The 22780-nt window shown below is 42.9% G+C and overlaps 1 protein-coding gene across 2 annotated transcripts in view; it reads right to left on the bottom strand.

Moving 5' to 3' along the window:
* Window positions 1-22780, bottom strand: part of LOC126298492 (uncharacterized) — a 1054904-nt gene that overhangs the window by 31030 nt on the left and 1001094 nt on the right. For both annotated transcript variants that reach the window (XM_049989828.1, XM_049989829.1), the window contains 4 exons: window positions 8321-8573; window positions 3056-3171; window positions 2722-2878; window positions 717-851 (listed from right to left, as the gene is read on the bottom strand). In XM_049989828.1, the coding sequence (XP_049845785.1) occupies window positions 717-851; window positions 2722-2878; window positions 3056-3171; window positions 8321-8573 (661 nt within the window). The remainder of the gene's footprint in view (window positions 1-716; window positions 852-2721; window positions 2879-3055; window positions 3172-8320; window positions 8574-22780) is intronic.

Here is a 22780-nt window from a genome sequence, read left to right as displayed (position 1 = left end):
CAATTTACAGTTTACATAATCAAAGGAAAATTCAGTTAGGAAACTAATAGATTATGAGACTGGCCAATAACTCACTTATAATTTATTAAAATTTATATTTGCTGTATGCACAAAAATGGTTACTATAGAACTCTGTATTCATCTTAGCATAGACAAAGGTGTATGTTATGACCAAAGAACTTAAGTTGATTGTCTCATTGTTTCTGTGCCTCTTGGTGTTTAGCCAGACTTATAAACCTAGATTTCTTACAATATTATGGAAAGGATAGAGTGTCAGTCACCATATAGCAGAGATGTTGGGTCACAGACAGGCAAAACCAAAAGGCTACTAAACACTTAAGCTGTCAGCCAGAAGGTCTTTTTGTTGTACCTGTCTGTGACCCAATATCTCCCTGGTCAACAGCACCTATCCATTTAGTAATATTGTTGTTATTCCCTTCTGGATTTTGCATTGTTTGATTAGACCTACAATTCTGTAATTCCTTCCATGATGAACTAACAGAAAATTTTTAGTAATCAATAATTATGCTAATGGAAGCAATTATGCTTTATTTGAGATTAAAGATCCACTGAATGTGAAACAAAAATATTGTATTATGATGAACCATGTTATATTTCATGTCATTTTAAATTGACACAAGTTGTAACATATTAATAGATCACCAAATGAAAGTGGATAACAGTCCCCCTGGCGCTTAGTTTAACTCATAATTTACCTAAACTTCCCCATGATTTTCTTTCACGTGAGCCATCATGACCTGATGCTCTGAGGAAGTCCATAAGGTTCGAGTCATCTTCTTCAGAGGGAACTCGGCTTCTCCTGCGCCGTAGGCTCCCATTTGGAGTAATATCTATAAAAGATAAATATTTTTACAAGCTGTAATTTATAAGGTAATAACATACATCATCATACAATTTAAGGTTTTATGGTCAGTGTTTACTTAAGTTACAACGTACAGGCTGAGAGGCCAACAGTAGTATACGAAACAAGTCCTTGACATTTTAATCTCCAAATTGGGAAACATCAACAGCAACAAATGCTTGAGGCATCCTCAGATTTATGGAGCTATACAGAGGGCATCACCATTCATCATGTGATGCCAAAATAGATGTCTGTCTCAGGCTGGCATCATCATTCTCAATTAAAAGTGAGTTGGCATAATGTCAACACCTACATTTTATTTAACTTACCTCTCTCCTGTTTTCTGTTAGAACTACCACGGTGTTTGTAAATCTCAATGACCTCTGTATAAATGTGTGCATGATAATGCATTGTCTTTGATAAAATCCTAGTCTCACTGAATTCTACTTCATAGTTCCAGTCTTGGAAAACGTATTCTGCTATGGCCAATTTGTCAGTTTTTTCCAGGCAGCAATTCCTTTTATGTTTGGCTATGTCAGTGTTAACACATATTTTTGTAGTTCCAATGTATACTTGCCCATAACTACAAAGAATTTTATGCCTCAGGTGTAACTAGTGGATGCCTTACATCTTTTACCATTCTCAGGGATTCTTTTTTTTCTTGGTGAGACAGAAGATAATTTCAAACCCATACTTGGCCAAAACTCCCCCAGTGCAATATGTAAGCTTGTTAATAATAGGAAGGAAAACTTTTTCAGTTTTTCTTCCTTAGTCCTGGCTTTTTCTCCTATTGGACAGAGTGGTCAATCCAACTCCTTATGGGAGTAGCTATTTACAGTTATTGTTCACTTGATTTTTTGCTAATTTGCAGCTTCTAACTTACCATCATCACTGCAACTTATTCTTTTAACAGAAATCAATATGAAGCTCAAATTCAATTCCAGATAATGTGGTTTATGAGAGGATTTACAACTGTTTCTTATGGCATGAAGGAACTGAAACTGGTACCCGATTCTGTTTAAGCAGAAGCACAGTCATATTACTGAGTGAATTTAAAAGAAAACAAGTTGTTTTAACAGTGCAATTACAATACTTATGTAGTGAGTGTTGTAGGAATAATATTTAATAGGTTTTTTATTACAACTGATTACCATAGAGATAAGATATTGAGCAGCTGAGTCAACTGGTGTTACTTCAGTTTGCCATTTTATTGAAATTACTACAAAATTTTCACAAATTTGTAATTTAATGGATAATAGTATAAAAAATTGAGATCTTTGGGTTGTGACTAGATGGAGCCCCTTTTCTGTAATACTGTGAGTGAATGAGTTACTGTTGCTATGTCCTGGTGTGGTTCATTGCTGCAGATGTTTTGACACGTAAGGTTGTTTACCACTGTAGCTTTGATGACATACTACCAGGTCCATTTGACTGGTGTGCTATGCCTGCTCTATGACCCCATTTTGTAGTTTGCTCTAAACCCATCAGATGACATTTCATTATAAACTACTTTGTTGCCAGTTCGATGTCAGCAGTTTCTCTCGACCTGCACAATACTTGGCAGGTTTTGCTGCAAATCTAATAGATTAAATTTCAATGAATATCCTCTGATTTCTGCCAATTCTGTAGCTTTGCATTTTGCTGTGAGCCTATAGTGCTGTTACAGACCGCAATAAATAGTGTAAAATTGTACATAAATACTCCTCAAACTCTCACTGCTCACCTAAAACAAACTGAGAAATAGCAAACATTTCAGAAGTGTTCAGCTACCAGGGTGTGACAAGAGATGTGACAATGCAACACCTGAGGTGCAACTGCCAGGTCACACATGTAGCAGCCAAAAAGACAATTTGATCTACCTGGTGAGTAGCTGAAGCTTTCATCCTTGCCAATTCCAGGTGGCTGTTCTCCTGCAGGTCCAGAAAATGAGCCCATTCGCCGCCGTGTTACCAATGGTGAGCTCGTGATTGAGATATCTTCTTCAGATGTGACAGTGCCATTTTGCATTTTTCTGCCCTGGTAGCATGAAGATGAATTTCATGGTTATAACATATGTAGCTGAACTGTTACTATAAAATGTCATAGTCTGTGTACTTTGAATTTCAGTGCAAATAAGTAAGTGTCCTGAATTCCTTGACAACAAAAGCTTAAACCAAAGGCATTATATAAAAAAGTTTATATTGTGGCATTTACCTTCATATCCCTGTCGAGAGTTTTACTCTGTGTAAAACCAGATCGAATATCATACAACAGAGAATCCATTAGATTACTTTCTGACTCAGAGCCATTCTGACCAAACTGTCCGCTCACTGCAAAGAGAGAAAATTGAAACTGAAATCACTGAAAATATTAATGTCTGTTTCATAAATGCTGTGGTTACTTAGGAGCAATAATTCTTTTATATGAAAATGTTTACTTTAAAACATATCAGTCATTTAGCAAATGAAAAGTAACACATAAATACAGAGTCTGCCAGAAAAATGTATACACTCTTTCTCAGGCTCTTTCAAGGTATCGATATTGTCGTTCGATTTGAGTTGCGAGGGTGTTGCAGTATGGTCTTTGGCTCAATAGATGTTAGTAGTTTTATCTCGGTATTGAGAAAACAAGATAGCTGGAGCATGCTTGACATTCGAGCAACAAAAATGTATTGTGAAGTGGTTTTTCAAGTTTGATAATACTGTTAAAGTGCAACGTCAGTGGAGGCAGAAGTTTGAAACAGAACTGCCAAACCACTTAACAATTAAACGCTTCATTGACAAGTTCGAATTGCATGGAATGATTTGTGATATTCACAAAGGAAGATCAGAAAGACAGCGTATAGCTAAAAGTCCTGCTATGTCAGCTCTCATGTTAGAAATGTTTGTTAATCCTTCACAGAGGTCTGCTACGCAAAGTGCACATGAAGTGGGGCTTAACAGTACAAGTGTATGAACGTGTTTAATGATGACGATTCTGATAGCCGAATGCAATTTTGCAAATGGTATCAGCAAATAGTAACTGATGACAAACAATTTGTGAAGAAGGTAGTGTGGGGTGACAAGGCACAATTTAAACTTAATCGAACTGTGAACTGGCACAACAGTGTGTACTGGGCACCAGAAAACCTCCTTGTTTATATGGATAAAGCGGCAAATCTACAAGGTGTTCATGTGTGTGGACTATCATCAAGGGGCTTAGTAGGACCCTTTTTCTTTGATGCTACTGTAACTGTAGAAGTGTACCTGAAAATGCTACGCATATCAATTTTGCCAGGTATATGTGCACTTTATGGAGCTGATGAAGAAAGAGGTCTTCTACCAACAGGACGGGGTGCCACCACACTACCACCTAGCCATATGAGCTTTCCTGGATGACAATTTTCCAGGGCATTGGATTGGACTAAGAGGGCCCATTGAGTTTCCTCCACAGACACCAAATCTAACACATATGGACTTTTACTTGTGGGAAACTGTGAAAGATAACGTCTATCGGTGTAAGCCACACATGCTGGAGGAACTTCGCCAGGAGAATACAGCGACATGTGCAGTGATCTTCACTGTAACATTGACTGATGTAGTTGTGGCAACCACTCATCCTTGTATTATGTGTATAGCTGCCAACAGTAAACGTTTTATGCATTTAAAGTAAGCATGTGTTAAACTGAAGATCCTTGCTTCCCGCGCCCGGGTTCCTGAGTTCGATTCCCGCCGGGGTCAGGGATATTCTCTGCCTCGTGATGACTGGGTGTTGTGTGATGTCCTTAGGTTAGTTAGGTTTAAGTAGTTCTAAGTTCTAGGGGACTGATGACCATAGATGTTAAGTCCCATAGTGCTCAGAGCCAGAGCCTAAACTGAAGATTGTACAACATATGTGATCAATTATGAAATGCAAAATAAACACATAAGCAATACTTTTTGTTCCTTAAAGTGTGTATACATTTTTCTGGTGGACTCTGTATAATTTATATTTTCCGAAGAGTGTCTAAATACTACACTCCTGGAAATGGAAAAAAGAACACATTGACACCGGTGTGTCAGACACACCATACTTGCTCCGGACACTGCGAGAGGGCTGTACAAGCAATGATCACATGCACGGCACAGCGGACACACCAGGAACCGCGGTGTTGGCCGTCGAATGGCGCTAGCTGCGCAGCATTTGTGCACCGCCGCCGTCAGTGTCAGCCAGTTTGCCGTGGCATACGGAGCTCCATCGCAGTCTTTAACACTGGTAGCATGCCGCGACAGTGTGGACGTGAACCGTATGTGCAGTTGACGGACTTTGAGCGAGGGCGTATAGTGGGCATGCGGGAGGCCGGGTGGACGTACCGCCGAATTGCTCAACACGTGGGGCGTGAGGTCTCCACAGTACATCGATGTTGTCGCCAGTGGTCGGCGGAAGGTGCACGTGCCCGTCGACCTGGGACCGGACCGCAGCGATGCACGGATGCACGCCAAGACAATAGGATCCTACGCAGTGCCGTAGGGGACCGCACCGCCACTTCCCAGCAAATTAGGGACACTGTTGCTCCTGGGGTATCGGCGAGGACCATTCGCAACCGTCTCCATGAAGCTGGGCTACGGTCCCGCACACCGTTAGGCCGTCTTCCGCTCACGCCCCAACATCGTGCAGCCCACCTCCAGTGGTGTCGCGACAGGCGTGAATGGAGGGACGAATGGAGACATGTTTTCTTCAGCGATGAGAGTCGCTTCTGCCTTGGTGCCAATGATGGTCGTATGCTTGTTTGGTGCCGTGCAGGTGAGCGCCACAATCAGGACTGCATACGACCGAGGCACACAGGGCCAACACCCGGCATCATGGTGTGGGGAGCGATCTCCTACACTGGCCATACACCTCTGGTGATGGTCGAGGGGACACTGAATAGTGCACGGTACATCCAAACCGTCATCGAACCCATCGTTCTACCATTCCTAGACCGGCAAGGGAACTTGCTGTTCCAACAGGACAATGCACGTCCGCATGTATCTCGTGCCACCCAACGTGCTCTAGAAGGTGTAAGTCAACTACCCTGGCCAGCAAGATCTCCGGATCTGTCCCCCATTGAGCATGTTTGGGACTGGATGAAGCGTCGTCTCACGCGGTCTGCACGTCCAGCATGAACACTGGTCCAACTGAGGCACCAGGTGGAAATGGCATGGCAAGCCGTTCCACAGGAGTACATCCAGCATCTCTACGATCGTCTCCATGGGAGAATAGCAGCCTGTATTGCTGCGAAAGGTGGATATACACTGTACTAGTGCCGACATTGTGCATGCTCTGTTGCCTGTGTCTATGTGCCTGTGGTTCTGTCAGTGTGATCATGTGATGTATCTGACCCCTGGAATGTGTCAATAAAGTTTCCCCTTCCTGGGACAATGAATTCACGGTGTTCTTATTTCAATTTCCAGGAGTGTATATACTAACATACAGCTGTACTACTTTAATTTTATTAAAAAAAAGGAAATTTTGGTCCTGAATCAGACCACCTCCAGGTCCCAAAAAGCAATTCAGCTATGCATTGCCCAACTACAGTGTCAAATCCAACTTTTAGAATGTTCCGTAATTGTTAATAGCTATGTGTGACAACTGTGTCCTGACAACATCAGAGACAGATGTATCCACTCTGTTCTCTGACTCTGAACTTTAATGCAATAAAAAGACAGTAGTACAGCAGTCTATTATACAATTCGATTTTAAGCCTTCCTCAAAACTATCCAGCACTACCTACAGAAAATATTTATTATATACTTTAATTAACAAGGGAAAAAGAATCTTAAAGATTATAATGTTGTGTACTTTAACTGGAAATATTCTTTAACTGTACAGCTTTGTTCATTATGTAACATACATTTTTCAGGTCCACTTTGAAGAATTCCTACATTGCAAAAAACACATTGTCTCCATGGCATTTTGAGGAGTGGAATCATCAAAGACAGTAAGTAGGCTTTGTCCTGGTGGTATGGAACCCTAGAAATTTATGTCTGTGGTTCAAATTTAATTTGCTTTATATAATAAATAAATAAATTTAGTTTAGTAAGCTGACATTGACAGCTGAGTGACTTTTGTGCCTTGTTTTTGTATTATACTGTACTGATTTATAATATTTACTATATACACATAATGTAACTTTGTTCTGTAGCATACTCTGATGTTGTGAGGCAGCTTAATTTTCATTTATGCAATAAGATAATTTGAAAGCATCTGGAATGGTGAAGCATGTTTGGTTTTTGGATAGTGGTTTGTGTGAGCCTTTGAAAATGGAAGTCTTGAGGCTGCTTGTGCCAACTATTTATTTTATGATTTGTGATCTCTGCAGGCACCCAAACTGAATTTACAAAAATTTGGAAGTCATTCACATATGTACCAATAAAATTTGTTATTATTTTTGAGAATGAATTACTAACTGTTACACCAAAATATCTCCTTGTAAGTTGCTGGACCTACAATGACCTATCATTACCTTAAGTGCAGAAACGTGGTGCAGATTTTTTTATGTGCAGTACACTGCATATACACTGATGTAGTTTCATAATATTAGTACTTATTGTTTATTTTAGTAGTTTAATTATTTGCTTTACATTGCAAACTTCACTAAATTGACTTATGAGTAATCTTCAGCATTAAGCTTTACCTGATGTGATCACAACTGTTTTCAGGATATCCAGGCAGAAGTCTTAGGTATGAACCTATGCCATGAAGTGGTGAAGTGATTCATTTTCCTATGTCTCATATTTTCAAAGAAATTTTCTTGAAGAGTCCTGTCTTTCAGGTAGTCTAATGTCACAAATGTTGTTGTTAAAGCCTCTGACTCTCATTAGAGTATATTAGAGTATATGATATTTTCTCTATGAGTCTGTAATATCAGAAATGTTGAAGCCTACTGGGCAACAGAGAACAAACTTAGTGCAAATGTCTGAAATAGGCATTCTACGTTTTCAGCATCCTGTCATTCAATGTTATAAGATGAAGCCAATTGTTAAGGAAGTTGACAAAATGGGAATGAATGAAACTGAGAGGTGAATATGGAAACCAGATCTCTTTACATTTGAGCAGCAAAAGCGTGAGTTAAAATATTTCTTTACAGCCAGACAAGAACACTTACAGAATTATTCATGAGGTCACGAGAGAGACTGAAGAAACCATTTGCATAGCAACTCCAGACACAAAGTTTCTGAGGATGTGGAACTTTTATGGTGATGGGTCAGTCATCATACAAAATTACCTCATTTGGATAGGAAGTAGTCACCCATAGCCAGAACACATTTTGGGAAATCATAGAAGCTTAAAAACCTGAATCATGGTAGAGGGAAAAAATTGGAACTCTGCTATTCAATATGATTCAAGTATCTTAGTCACTATGCCACATGACTCCTTTATTTTTGTTAAAGATTGTTAGCAGTTTAAAACATGCATTAAGTGTAAGTGCCACTTTGCTCTGTGCTACGGTACTCGAGTAAGACGAGAAGGGAGCCTTACTGTGTCGGCGCTTGGCTGCCAGCTGTTCCTCGCGCTGCCGCCGCCGCATGTTGGCTTGCTCCTCTTGCACCCTCCGCCTCTCATTCTCCTGGACAGCTTGCTTGAACTTGACACAGAACTGGTGGAAGATGCGGTAACACTCCTCCAGCTTGAATGTTGCTACGTCTTCACAGAAGAAGTCAGCCAGAGCTTTGCGCACTTTCTCCAGTTCGTTCATGTCTTTTTGCAACTGTGACATGTCCAATTCAGCCATCTATGAAAAACACATTAACACTGTTCATCTCTGATATTGGACACACAAAGTACTGAAAAGAGATATCAAGGAGGGTAGATTGAAATACGTTATGGAATATATGAGCTATTGGTAGAGAATAGTGGCTTTAGACTTGTTTTCTAGGCTAGATATAATGTGATTCATATTAAATTGAAGCAAATAAATGAGTCATGGAAATTTTCTAAATGGTATTGAAAGACCAGCAATAAAAGATGTATGCCTGAAAATTAAATGGCTGCTAGTAAAAATTAAAATTTAGCACAGTTTATCCTTGGATGAACCAAGGATATTTTGTGCATTGAGGGGATACTTTGTGCCTCCTTCCAAACAACTTTTGTTATAATCCGGTGAGCAATATGTGAACTGGTGATTTATAATTCCTCTTTGATTCGAAAGTTGACAATATGTAGCACTTTTTGGAAGGCTTTAGGTGTACCCAGAGTGTTTGGATTTGTTGTAATGAGTTGTAGGAGTATTGTGTCTATTTTTTCTGTAATTCTTGGTTTTGAGTGAATTTTGATATTCAACTTTCAATACTTTTAGGATATCTGTAACATAAAATGTCTTATTGTAAGTTACAATGGAAAGACACAGTTCAAATAAGTCTAAGAGTATGTCTACATTTATGTTGACTGGAGGTGATTTGTGCCAGCAATTTTGTGGAGCAAAGTTACCACATCAGCTATTGTCCAGAACTGCTAGTTATGTGTGTGTGTTACATCTGTGTTTTGTTAGCTGGGCAATTCTTTTTCAGATGCAGAAACACAAATATGCCAAGGAATTGCAATAAAAAAGATGGGAGCAAATGTTATTCAGGGTATTCTTTGGAGCTGCCGGATAAATGGTTGCCTGCAGTTAGGGTCACGATCATGTCAGCTACGGCTGCAGAAAGGTATTTTAGCATATTCAGGCAAACAGTAATTAATAAGTTAATGGGAAATCATTCTTTGAATCCACGTAAGTCAACTGTCTTTATTGATGAAGAGGAAAAGTGTTTGCTGGCTGTTCATACAATGAAGGTTTTCACGACCTGATGTTTCAGCTGCTGAGAATTCTTTTGGGTTGTAAGGCTGTGGTCCATGGAACTCTTCTGTCCCTGACGTTTCATTCAAAGCTACATTTGACACCTTCCAAGGTGGTCCTTGTTGTGCTGTCTTGCTGACTGACGAGTCGGACGACGAAGAACGGCATAAATACCGTGGAAATTGGGCGTGGTCTGGATTTCAACTGATGGTAGAGATAAACCTTGTCAAGGACAAAATATAACTATCGATCTTAGTACGTCAAAGACAAAAACCTCTCATCGATTCTGTAACGCCACTGTCCATATGTCGCTGAGTTTCATAGCTTCTTCTTTTCTGTTAAAATTATCCCCATGTTTACATATTTCGATGGCTTCTTTATATAGCGGTGGATAATAGTTCGTCATAGTAAATAAAGCTTCAGTTTTCGAAAATTTCACTACGTAATCACCCGACTGAAGAGTGTGTTCCGTCACGGCTGACTTGTCTGTTTTCCCTAGTCGGCAAAGACTTTTATGTTCCTTTAACTGTGTATTCACACTTCTCTTTGTAGTTCCAATGTAGACTCTACCACATGTACATGGAATCTTGTATACACCACAAGCAGACAGAGGGGGACGTTTATCCTTCACAGAATGAAGTGCTTGGTCTATTTTCTTAGTTGATCTGAAAATCGATCGAACGTTATGTTTCCTTAAAATCTTGCCGGTTTGATCCGTTACTTTTTTGATGAAGGGTAGAGAAACCGTGTTCCTCCATCGCTCTGTCCTATCGTTGTCCATAGGTCTCCTGTCATTCTGTCGCAAAACTCTATTTATTTCCTTACTAGAGTACCTATTCTTCTCAAAAACCCTGCTTTAGGTGTTTTAACTCGGTGTCCATGTATTATGGAGCACAAATCCTTTTAGCTCTGTCCACTAGACTTTTAAATACACCTCTTTCCTGTGTGGATGATGATTGGAATCGTTATGCAAGTAGCTGTTGGTATGTGTAACCTTCTGAAAGATTTAATGTTTCAAGCTGCCATCAATCTGTCTCATAACGAAGACATCCAAGAAGGATACTGCATTGTCTTTCTTCATTTCCATGGTAAACTGGATTTGAGGATTTATAATATTTAAATTACAAAAAGATTTCCTCTGAAGCTTTCTTGCATGTGACCAAACCAGGTTGATGAGAAGGTTGATGGTGTGGCCATGGGTAACCCATTGAGTCCTACGATCGCCAATTTTTACATGGAATAATTCGAACAGTTAGCTCTGGAAAAGGCGAATAAGAAACCATGTCGATGGTATCGATACGTGAATGATACATTTGTGGTTCGGGGCCAGGTAAACAGCTGTTACAGTTTATGATTTAGTCATTCAGTAGCACAATCGCTATTTTTCATCAATTAGACGAGGTGTAAACAGCTTCAGTGTAGTATTTCTATTTATCTTTCGCTGTACAAAAAGCCACTCTGTCCATATTAGCCGAAACGTTTTAAAAACACGACGATACCTAAGAGCACAAGCACGCTTCAAAACCGGTAGCGTTTACATGGAAGCGAAAATTGATTGCGAAATTGGGAAACCGGCAAACCTAAGTTTCTAGCATTTCTAGACTTAGAGAAAGCTTTTGACAATGTTGAATGGAATACTCTCTTTCAAACTCTGAAGGTGGCAGGGCTAATATACAGGGAGCGAAAGGCTATTTACAATTTGTACAGAAACCAGATGGCAGTTATAAGAGTCGAGGGGCATGAAAGGGAAGCAGTGGTTGGGAAACGAGTGAGACAGGATTGTAGCCTATCCCTGATGTTATTCAATCTGTATATTGAGCAAGCAGGAAAGAAAACAATAGAAAAATTCGGAGAGTATTAAAATCCATGGAGAAGAAATAAAAACTTTGAGGTTCGTCGATGACATTTTAATTCTGGCAGAGACAATAAAGGAAATGGAAGAGCAGCTGAACGGAATGGACAGTGTCTTGAAAGGAGGATATAAGATGAACATCAACAAAAGCAAAACGAGGATAATGAAATGTAGTCGAATTAAATCGGGTGATGCTGAGGGAATTAGATTAGGAAATGAGACGCTTAAAGTAATAAATGCTATTTGCGGAGCAAAATAACTGATGATGGTCGAAGTAGAGAGGATACATAATGGAGACTGACAATGGCAAGAAAAGCGTTTCGGAAGAAGAGAAATTTGTTAACATCGAATATAGATTTAAGTGTCAGGAAGTTGTTTCTGAAAATGTTTGTATGGGGTGTAGCCATGCATGGAAGTAAAACGTGGACGATAAATAGTTGGGACAAGAAGAAAATAGAAGCTTTGGAAATGTGGTGCTACAGAAGAATGCTGAAGATTAGATGGGTAGATCACATAACTAATGAGGAGGTATTGAATAGAATTGGGGAGAAGAGAAATTTGTGCACAACTTGACTAGAAGACGGGATCGCTTGGTAGAACATATTCTGAGGCATCAAGGGATCACCAATTTAGTATTGAGGGCAGCGTGGAGGGTAAAAATCGTAGAGGGAGACCAAGAGATGAATACACTAAGCAGATTCAGAAGGATATAGATTGCAGAAGTCAATGGGAGATAAAGAAGCTTGCACAGGATAGAGTATCATGAAGAGCTGCATCAAACCAGTCTCTGGACTGAAGAGCACAACAACAACAACAACAACAACATGAGCATCCAGAAGCGGTATTGAGAAATCGGTTTAAGAAATCCGGTTTGGAAAGCCCCATGTAAATGGGGCGATGAAGAGGACTCCATCTCCTTTTGGAGAGAACATTTCTGTCAATGTAGAGATTATTTGTTCTGAAATTAATTTATTATCCGGCACAGTTACATTTATTTCAAACGAAATACAGGCCATGGTTGAATCTCAGCACTGCGGAAAATCACGTTGTCACTTGATGATGGCCGGTCGAATCCGCTCATTTCGTTAGAAAAAATGTGGTTGTAGTGCTTAACAAATCGACCCCATCTCTCTTACTAGCCACTCCACCCTCCATTCATACCAGCGATCTCTCCAGTTACATCTTGGCAACTTCACCTCTTGGTTTACACAAAATTACCTATTCACAAACCTACAAAACTCCAGGAAATACGTACAGGAACAACCACCTGTTAGTTCTCTACTAGAGATCCCAACATTGTAATTGACAATTGCGCAATTCACCTAATTAAAATATCTTGGGCTAGTATTCGATCAAATCGTTCAGTCTAGCTAACTGAAACACTGAAATAGTTTGGCAAATCACCAAACACTCTTATCCTGTCCCAGCATAGCTTAACTGCCACAACTCCCAGACCAAGAAATCACTCCCGTGATTTACCCTTCCTATCAGCCATAATACACTAACCCTTTTTCCAATCCCCATCTTCTCCCTGCGTAGCAGCAATCCTTCTCACCTTCCAACACCTACATCCAATCCATTAGTTCTTTTCCATACCCCAATATCTTTCCTTTAACAACCACTCCAACCTCTCAATCTTACTCAGCTCTCTCTCCTCTCATATACACTCCTGGAAATGGAAAAAAGAACACATTGACACCGGTGTGTCAGACCCGCCATACTTGCTCCGGACACTGCGAGAGGGCTGTACAAGCAATGATCACACGCAAGGCACAGCGGACACACCAGGAACCGCGGTGTTGGCCGTCGAATGGCGCTAGCTGCGCAGCATTTGTGCACCGCCGCCGTCAGTGTCAGCCAGTTTGCCGTGGCATACGGAGCTCCATCGCAGTCTTTAACACTGGTAGCATGCCGCGACAGCGTGGACGTGAACCGTATGTGCAGTTGACGGAGTTTGAGCGAGGGCGTATAGTGGGCATGCGGGAGGCCGGGTGGACGTACCGCCGAATTGCTCAACACGTGGGGCGTGAGGTCTCCACAGTACATCGATGTTGTCGCCAGTGGTCGGCGGAAGGTGCACGTGCCCGTCGACCTGGGACCGGACCGCAGCGACGCACGGATGCACGCCAAGACCGTAGGATCCTACGCAGTGCCGTAGGGGACCGCACCGCCACTTCCCAGCAAATTAGGGACACTGTTGTTCCTGGGGTATCGGCGAGGACCATTCGCAACCGTTTCCATGAAGCTGGGCTACGGTCCCGCACACCGTTAGGCCGTCTTCCGCTCACGCCCCAACATCGTGCAGCCCACCTCCAGTGGTGTCGCGACAGGCGTGAACGGAGGGACGAATGGAGACGTGTCGTCTTCAGCGATGAGAGTCGCTTCTGCCTTGGTGCCAATGATGGTCGTATGCGTGTTTGGTGCCGTGCAGGTGAGCGCCACAATCAGGACTGCATACGACCGAGGCACACAGGGCCAACACCCGGCATCATGGTGTGGGGAGCGATCTCCTACACTGGCCATACACCTCTGGTGATGGTCGAGGGGACACTGAATAGTGCACGGTACATCCAAACCGTCATCGAACCCATCGTTCTACCATTCCTAGACCGGCAAGGGAACTTGCTGTTCCAACAGGACAATGCACGTCCGCATGTATCCCGTGCCACCCAACGTGCTCTAGAAGGTGCAAGTCAACTACCCTGGCCAGCAAGATCTCCGGATGTGTCCCCCATTGGGCATGTTTGGGACTGGATGAAGCGTCGTCTCACGCGGTCTGCACGTCCAGCACGAACGCTGGTCTAACTGAGGCGCCAGGTGGAAATGGCATGGCAAGCCGTTCCACAGGAGTACATCCAGCATCTCTACGATCGTCTCCATGGGAGAATAGCAGCCTGCATTGCTGCGAAAGGTGGATATACACTGTACTAGTGCCGACATTGTGCATGCTCTGTTGCCTGTGTCTATGTGCCTGTGGTTCTGTCAGTGTGATCATGTGATGTATCTGACCCCTGGAATGTGTCAATAAAGTTTCCCCTTCCTGGGACAATGAATTCACGGTGTTCTTATTTCAATTTCCAGGAGTGTAGTAAGGTGACAACCCTCCCCGTATTTTCACCATATTTATACAACAAAAAGAACTCATGTCACGAATTTATCGCTGTTTCATCCCAATAAAATTTATATTTCGCATTACTTTCATGTGTATTTAGCAAAGCATTAAGAGAGGCAATTTGGCCGCTACTAGCCCATCCCGCAAGAAAATGGCTCTGAGCACTAGGGGACTTAACTTCTGAGGTCATCAGTCCCCTAGAACTTAGAACTACTTAAACCTAACTAACCTAAGTACATCACACACATCCATGCCCGAGGAAGGATTCGAACCTGCGACCGTAGCGGTCGCGCGGTTTCAGACTGTAGCGCCTAGAACCTCTCGGCCACCCCTGCCGGCCCGGAAGAAAAGGGGATTGAAAATAACATATATGTAATAAAAAATAATCGACTGTATTTTACTATGTGAATTTTCATTTGTGTTCTATAATACGTGTGCAAAACAGTTTGCAGTGTTGAATTATTGCATGCAATTAAAGTGGAGACTCTCGTTAAGGAATGAAGTTTACTCTATTTCCACCTATTATAGTGTCGTGTAGCAGGCTAATGAAACCGAGTTTTAGACAGAAGTTACTTATGAATGTACAGATAAACCACCACAGGCCGCTTGTTACTAGCTTTATTGCTAGTTTAACTTTACAGACGAGAGCATCTTTAGATATTCATTACCCTGCTGGCAAGTGTTCCAAGTTCTACTTCGCAGCGACATCAACAAAAACTTAGACCACTTTCTACATCTACATCTACATCTACATGACTACGCTGCAATTCACATTTAAGTGCTTGGCAGAGGGTTCATCGAACCACAATCATACTTTATCTCTACTATTCCACTCCCGAACAGCGAGCGGGAAAAACGAACACCTAAACCTTTCTGTTCGAGCTCTGATTTCTCTTATTTTATTTTGATGATCATTCCTACCTATGTAGGTTGGGCTCAACAAAATATTTTCGCATTCGGAAGAGAAAGTTGGTGACTGAAATTTCGTAAGAAGGTCTCGCCGCGACGAAAAACGTCTATGCTGTAATGACTTCCATCCCAACTCGTGTATCATATCTGCCACACTCTCTCCCCTATAACGCGATAATACAAAACGAGCTGCCCTTTTTCGCACCCTTTCGATGTCCTCCGTCAATCCCACCTGGTAAGGATCCCACACCGCGCAGCAATATTCTAACAGAGGACGAACGAGTGTAGTGTAAGCTGTCTCTTTAGTGGACTTGTTGCATCTGCTAAGTGTCCTGCCAATTAAACGCAACCTTTGGCTCGCCTTCCCGACAATATTATCTATGTGGTCTTTCCAACCAAAGTTGTTCGTAATTTTAACACCCAGGTACTTAGTTGAATTGACAGCCTTGAGAATTGTACTATTTATCGAGTAATCGAATTCCAACGGATTTCTTTTGGAACTCATGTGGATCATCTCACACTTTTCGTTATTTAGCGTCAACTGCCACCTGACACACCATACAGCAATCTTTTCTAAATCGCTTTGCAGCTGATACTGGTCTTCGGATGACCTTACTAGACGGTAAATTACAGCATCATCTGCGAACAACCTAAGAGAACTGCTCAGATTGTCACCCAGGTCATTTATATAGATCAGGAACAGCAGAGGTCCCAGGACGCTTCCCTGGGGAACACCTGATATCACTTCAGTTTTACTCGATGATTTGCCGTCTATTACTACGAACTGCGACCTTCCTGACAGGAAATCACGAATCCAGTCGCACAACTGAGACGATACCCCATAGCTCCGCAGCTTGATTAGAAGTCGCTTGTGAGGAACGGTGTCAAAAGCTTTCCTGAAATCTAGAAATACGGAATCAACTTGAGATCCCCTGTCGATAGCGGCCATTACTTCGTGCGAATAAAGAGCTAGCTGCGTTGCACAAGAGCGATGTTTTCTGAAGCCATGCTGATTACGTGTCAATAGATCGTTCCCTTCGAGGTGGTTCATAATGTTTGAATACAGTATATGCTCCAAAACCCTACTGCAAACCGACGTCAATGATATAGGTCTGTAGTTAAATGGATTACTCCTACTACCCTTCTTGAACACTGGTGCGACCTGCGCAATTTTCCAATCTGTAGGTACAGATCTATCGGTGAGCGAACGGTTGTATATGAGTGCTAAGTAGGGAGCTATAGTATCAGCGTAATCTGAAAGGAACCTAATTGGTATACAATCTGGACCTGAAGACTTGCCCGTATTAAGCGATTTGAGTTGCTTCGCAACCCCTAAGGTATCTACTTCTAAGAAACTCATGCTAGCAGATGTTCGTGTTTCAAATTCTGGAATATTCCATTCGTCTTCCCTGGTGAAGGAATTTCGGAAAACTGCGTTCAATAACTCCGCTTTAGCGGCACAGTCGTCGATAACAGTACCATCGGCACTGCGCAGCGAAGGTATTGACTGCGTCTTGCCGCTTGTGTACTTTACATACGACCAGAATTTCTTTGGATTTTCTACCAAATTTCGAGACAATGTTTCGTTGTGGAACCTATTAAAGGCATCTCGCATCGAAGTACGTGCCAAATTTCGCGCGTCTGTAAATTTTAGCCCATCTTCGGGATTTCGCGTTCTTCTGAACTTCGCATGCTTTTTCCGTTGCCTCTGCAACAGCGTTCGGACCTTTTTTGTGTACCACGGGGGATCCGTTCTATCTCTTACCAATTTATGAGGTATGAATCTCTCAATTGCTGTTGCTACTATATCTTTGAATTTGAGCCACATCTCGTCTACATTCGCATAGTCAGTTCGGAAGGAATGGAAATTGTCTTTTAGGAAGGCTTCTAGTGGCACTTTATCCGCTTTTTTAAATAAAATTATTTTGCGTTTGTTTCTGATGGGTTTGGAAGAAATGGTATTGAGCCTAGCTACAATGACCTTGTGATCACTAATCCCTGTATCAGTCATGATGCTCTCTATCAGCTCTGGATTGTTTGTGGCCAAGAGGTCAAGTGTGTTTTCGCAACCATTTACAATTCGCGTGGGTTCGTGGACTAACTGCTCGAAATAATTTTCGGAGAATGCATTTAGGACAATCTCGGAAGACGTTTTCTGCCTACCACCGGTTTTGAACAAGTATTTTTGCCAACATACCGAGGGTAGGTTGAAGTCCCCACCAACTATAACCGTATGAGTGGGGTATTTATTTGTTACGAGACTCAAACTTTCTCTGAACTGTTCCGCAACTGTATCATCGGAGTCTGGGGGTCGGTAGAAGGAGCCAATTATTAACTTAATTCGGCTGTTAAGTATAACCTCCACCCACACCAATTCGCACGGAGTATCTACTTCGACTTCACTACAAGATAAACCACTACTGACAGACACAAACACTCCACCACCAATTCTGCCTAATCTATCTTTCCTGAACACCGTCTGAGACTTCGTAAAAATTTCTGCAGAAATTATTTCAGGCTTTAGCCAGCTTTCTGTACCTATAACGATATCAGCTTCTGTGCTTTCTATTAGCGCTTGAAGCTCAGGGACTTTTCCAGCGCAACTACAACCATTTACAACTATAATTCCGACTGTTCCTTGATCCAAGCACGTCCTGTAATTGCCAAGCACCCTTTGACATTTCAGCCCATCCCGCACTTTCCCGAGGCCTTCTAACCTAAAAAACCGCCCAGTCCACGCCACACAGCCTCCGCTACCCGTGTAGCCGCCAGCTGAGTGTAGTGAACTCCTGACCTATTCAGCGGAACCCGAAACCCCACCACCCTATGGCGCAAGTCAAGGAATCTGCAGCCAATACGGTCACAAAACCGTCTGAGCCTCTGATTCAGACCCTCCACCCGGCTCTGCACCAAAGGTCCGCAGTCGGTTCTGTCAACGATGCTGCAGATGGTGAGCTCTGCCTTCATCTCGTAAGCAAGACCGGCAGCCTTCACCAAATCAGATAGCCGCTGGAATCCAGAGAGAATTTCCTCAGATCCAAAGCGACACACGTCATTAGTGCCGACATGTGCCACCACCTGCAGCTGGCTGCACCCTGTGCTCTTCATGGCATCCGGAAGGACCCTTTCCACATCAGGAATGACTCCACCCGGAATGCACACGGAGTGCACACTGGATTTCTTCCCCTCCTTAGCCGCCGTATCCCTAAGGGGCCCCATTACGCGCCTAACATTGGAGCTCCCAACTACCAGTAAGCCCACCCTCTGCGATTGCCCGGACCTTGAAGGCTGAGAATGATCCTCTGAAACAGGGCAGGCAGCTGCATCTGGCTCAGCCAGAGACAGTGCCTGAAACCTGTTTGTCAGACGCACCGGGGAGGCTTTCTGATCAGCCTCCGGGGACGCCTTTCGCTGCCTGCCACGCCTTGGAACGACCTCCCAATTAACCACAGGCGAGGGCTCAGCCCCACTGCGGGCAGCAACCGGGGCAACCACAGCGGCAGACCGATCTGGGGACAGACGGGACGAGGTTGACATCCCCGTGATACCCGAGTCCGGCTCCCCACAGTGGTGCCCATTGGCAACAGCCTCAAGCTGCGCGACCGAAGTCAGCGCCGATTGCAGCTGTGAGCGAAGGGATGCCAAGTCAGCCCTCATCCGAACACAGCAATCGCAGTCCCTGTCCATTCTAATCGATGTTTAACAACAGTTACCGAAACACGAGTCCGTGCCTAGATAACGCAAGCGGAACACACAAAGAATGTATCAACTAACCTGTACAAATGCCTAACGACTGCGCTACAATCTGCTGAATTTACGATTACAGTAACTAAAACTTTAAATTGCACCTCCTATACGAAACTCACACGCAATTTAAATAAGAATCTACGAAGTAAACACTATAGCGCGATGCTACAACTGTCAAATACTATAATACGCCCGAAATATATGAATTAAACAATGCAAGTACCCAAAAACACGCAAAGAAATTAATTAAACTATCTAACAAACAAGTAGGCTAGGGTTATACGACTTGCTGCTGCAGCTGCTTATCCAACGGCGGCAGGGAGCACAATGACTGTGACCAACCGACACTGGCTGTTCAAAACAAAAACAGAAGACAGACGACTACGCGAATTTACACTATTCAGGTACTAAGGCGCGATGCTACAACCCTCAAATACTATAATACACCCGAAATATATGAATTAAACAATGCAAGTACCCAAAAACACGCAAAGAAATTAATTAAACTATCTAACAAACAAGTAGGCTAGGGTTATACGACTTGCTGCTGCAGCTGCTTATCCAACGGCGGCAGGGAGCACAATGACTGTGACCAACCGACACTGGCTGTTCAAAACAAAAACAGAAGACAGACGACTACGCGAATTTACACTATTCAGGTACTAAGGCGCGATGCTACAACCCTCAAATACTATAATACGCCCGAAATATATGAATTAAACAATGCAAGTACCCAAAAACACGCAAAGAAATTAATTAAACTATCAAACAAGTAAGCTAGGGTTATACGACTTGCTGCTGCAGCTGCTTATCCAACGGCGGCAGGGAGCACACTTTGTCTCGAATGCTGGTGATAAGCGGAGCCTTGAAGTTTTAACCATGGCAATCAATATTGGCTGTAGAGTACAATTGGTGACGGTTTATCTGCAATACATTAATACCTAACGGTCACTGTCCCTCGCGCCTTGCAATACTTTAAAAGTTACTTAGATTTTAAGCACACCCTCATAATATGTAACGAAAAAACGGAGGTTCCCGCAAAATAAATGAAGTTGGCTCTATTTTAATCGATTGCAGAATGAAACTAACAAGGCTGCTTTGTGACGCCCTTCGTCTGCAGAACTCTACAATTGAAACCGTTTTGCCATAGGATGAACACTTTTCCGAGATATACTTCTACAAGAAAAAATGAGACACCATGTATATTGAAAGTGGACTAATAGCAGTGAAATTGCAGACAAGACTTAAGGGAAATTCCTTGTCTGTGCTTCATTCAGTAACGCGGAAGTAAGAAACTGGACCATTTTGTAACGCAGAGTACGAGGCACAGTCGAGAACAGAGTAAAATGTCAGAGTACTTACTCATTTCGGAACACACCAATGTCTGGTTGTCGTTGGTGACTGGGATCTGCACCTGAATACGTGCCCTTGTCGAGTAAATAAATTTGTTTCAGTCACAATGGTGGCTGGTACGTCGTGTGTTAGGGTGTTAGGATAGACTGTATTTCAGAAAAATGCTTGCTCGACACACACTGATAAGCCTAAACATTTTGGCCCCCTGCTTAATACGTGTTAGTCCATCTTTGGAACGCAATACAGCAGCGATTCTGCGTGGCATGGATTCGACAAGTCTTTTCCAGAGGTATATGACACCAGTATCTACTCAGTTCAAAAAATTACGGGCCGATGGTTTGTTGGTGCCGAGTTGGCGCCCGGTACCATCCCAGCTCACAGCAGACGAATCTGGTGGACAAGACATTAACGTGAGTTCACTATAATGTTCCTGGCTCCATGAAATGGACAGTTATCCTGATGGTATATACCACTGCCATCGAGGAAGACATCGAGCAAGTAAGGGTGCAAGGGATACGCAGTAATGATCACCTGGTGCCTTCGCTTATTACCACAAATCTCGTGGAAGCTCAGATGAATGTCCTCCATACAGGAGTCTATCCCCCTCCCCACCCCAAAAACCGGAATAACATTGCCGTGGACGGAGCTGGTGTAGTACGCATTCCTGGCGCTAGGCATGTATTGGCAGTGAAACTCATTGCCAGTTCTGTGCCGTCTGTGTTGTCGACCTGGCTTGTTGTGTTCAACTGCAGTGATTTTTTTGCTAGCGCTGTTTTGTTCTTGGCAAGTTTAAGTGAACAACGTGCAGCTGTAAAATTTTGTTTTCTACTAGGTAAAAATCCTGCTGAAACTGTTTTAATGTTGAAACAGCTTACCAAGATGACGCTATGGGAAAAACTCAAGTGTACGAGTGGTTTGTTCAATTTAAAAATGGTGACAGGTCGATTGATGACAATCGTTGTTCTGGACGTCCATCAACTGCATAATTCATTCACAATTTGTTTCCCCAGGCAATCCGTCAGTCAAACCTTTTATTTGGAAATTTTAAGAAGATTGCGCAAAAGTGTGCGTCAAAAAAGACCCTATTTGTGGCAAACAAGGGATTGGTTCTTCCACCACGACAACACACTTGTACACACAGCAATCTCTGTTAGACAGTTTTTGGCTAAAAATTGCATGGTTCCACTACGCCACACACCTTACTCCCCTTGATCTGGCTTCGTGCCACTTTTTCTTATTTCCACGCATGAAAACTGGCACGAAAGGACACCGATTTGATAATATTGAAGGAGTGAAGAAGAAAACGAGATGCCTCCAAATTATTTCGAAAAGTGGAAGCACCGGTGGGACAAATTTATTAATTGTATTGGAGAGTATTTTGAAGGGGATAATGTCTTTTGTAAACAATTTGAAAATATATAGCTTTTAAAAAATAGTTCCGGTTTTTTTTGAGTACCCTCTCGTACTTCTCCCACAGGACTGACTCCATGGTTCAGTGGACGTTTTGAGCAACTTTCCGCTTAGTTGATAGCGCACCCGGACAAAATGATCGAATTGGTGTAGCTAGAAACGTGATTCGTAATACCAGGCGACACGTTCCCAATCATCCACAGTCTAGTCTCGATGAATCTGTGGCCACTGCTGTATCGTTGGGTCAGCGTTCTGCGATAATGCGCGGGCTTCCAGTACCTTGTTATCTACTCGTGATCTTACTGTCGTTCAACCACTTTCCATAGATATTGACGACAGTAGCATGTGAACAGCTGACCAGCTGCGCCACGTCTGAGATGCTACGTCCTGACTGAGCACGGGAGACAACTGAGCCTGCTGCAGCGCCCTTGGCGTTTTATTCTCGAGATGAGTCTCGTCTGCCTCAAGTGTTCATTTCGTTTATACTTCGGCACCAAGTCAACGGCCTTGCGGCAGTGGTAACACCGATTCCCATCAGATCACCGAAGTTAAGCGGTGTCGGGCTCTGCTAGTACTTGGGCAACCATCCGGGCTGGCGAAGTGTGAGGCCATTTGAGGAACTACTTGACTGAGAAGTAACGGCACTGGTCGCGATAACTGATACCGGCCGGGAGAGCGGCGTGCTGACCACACGGCCCTCGACATCCGCTTCCAGTGACGCCTATTGGCTGAGGATGACACGGCGGTCGATCGGTACCGTTGGCCCTTTCCGAGTTCTGT

The sequence above is a fragment of the Schistocerca gregaria genome, chromosome X (assembly GCF_023897955.1).
Source record: "Schistocerca gregaria isolate iqSchGreg1 chromosome X, iqSchGreg1.2, whole genome shotgun sequence".
NCBI classification, from domain to species: Eukaryota; Metazoa; Arthropoda; class Insecta; order Orthoptera; family Acrididae; genus Schistocerca; species Schistocerca gregaria.
Note: the sequence above shows the minus strand (reverse complement) of the source record. Positions and strands in the feature narration are given on the sequence as shown.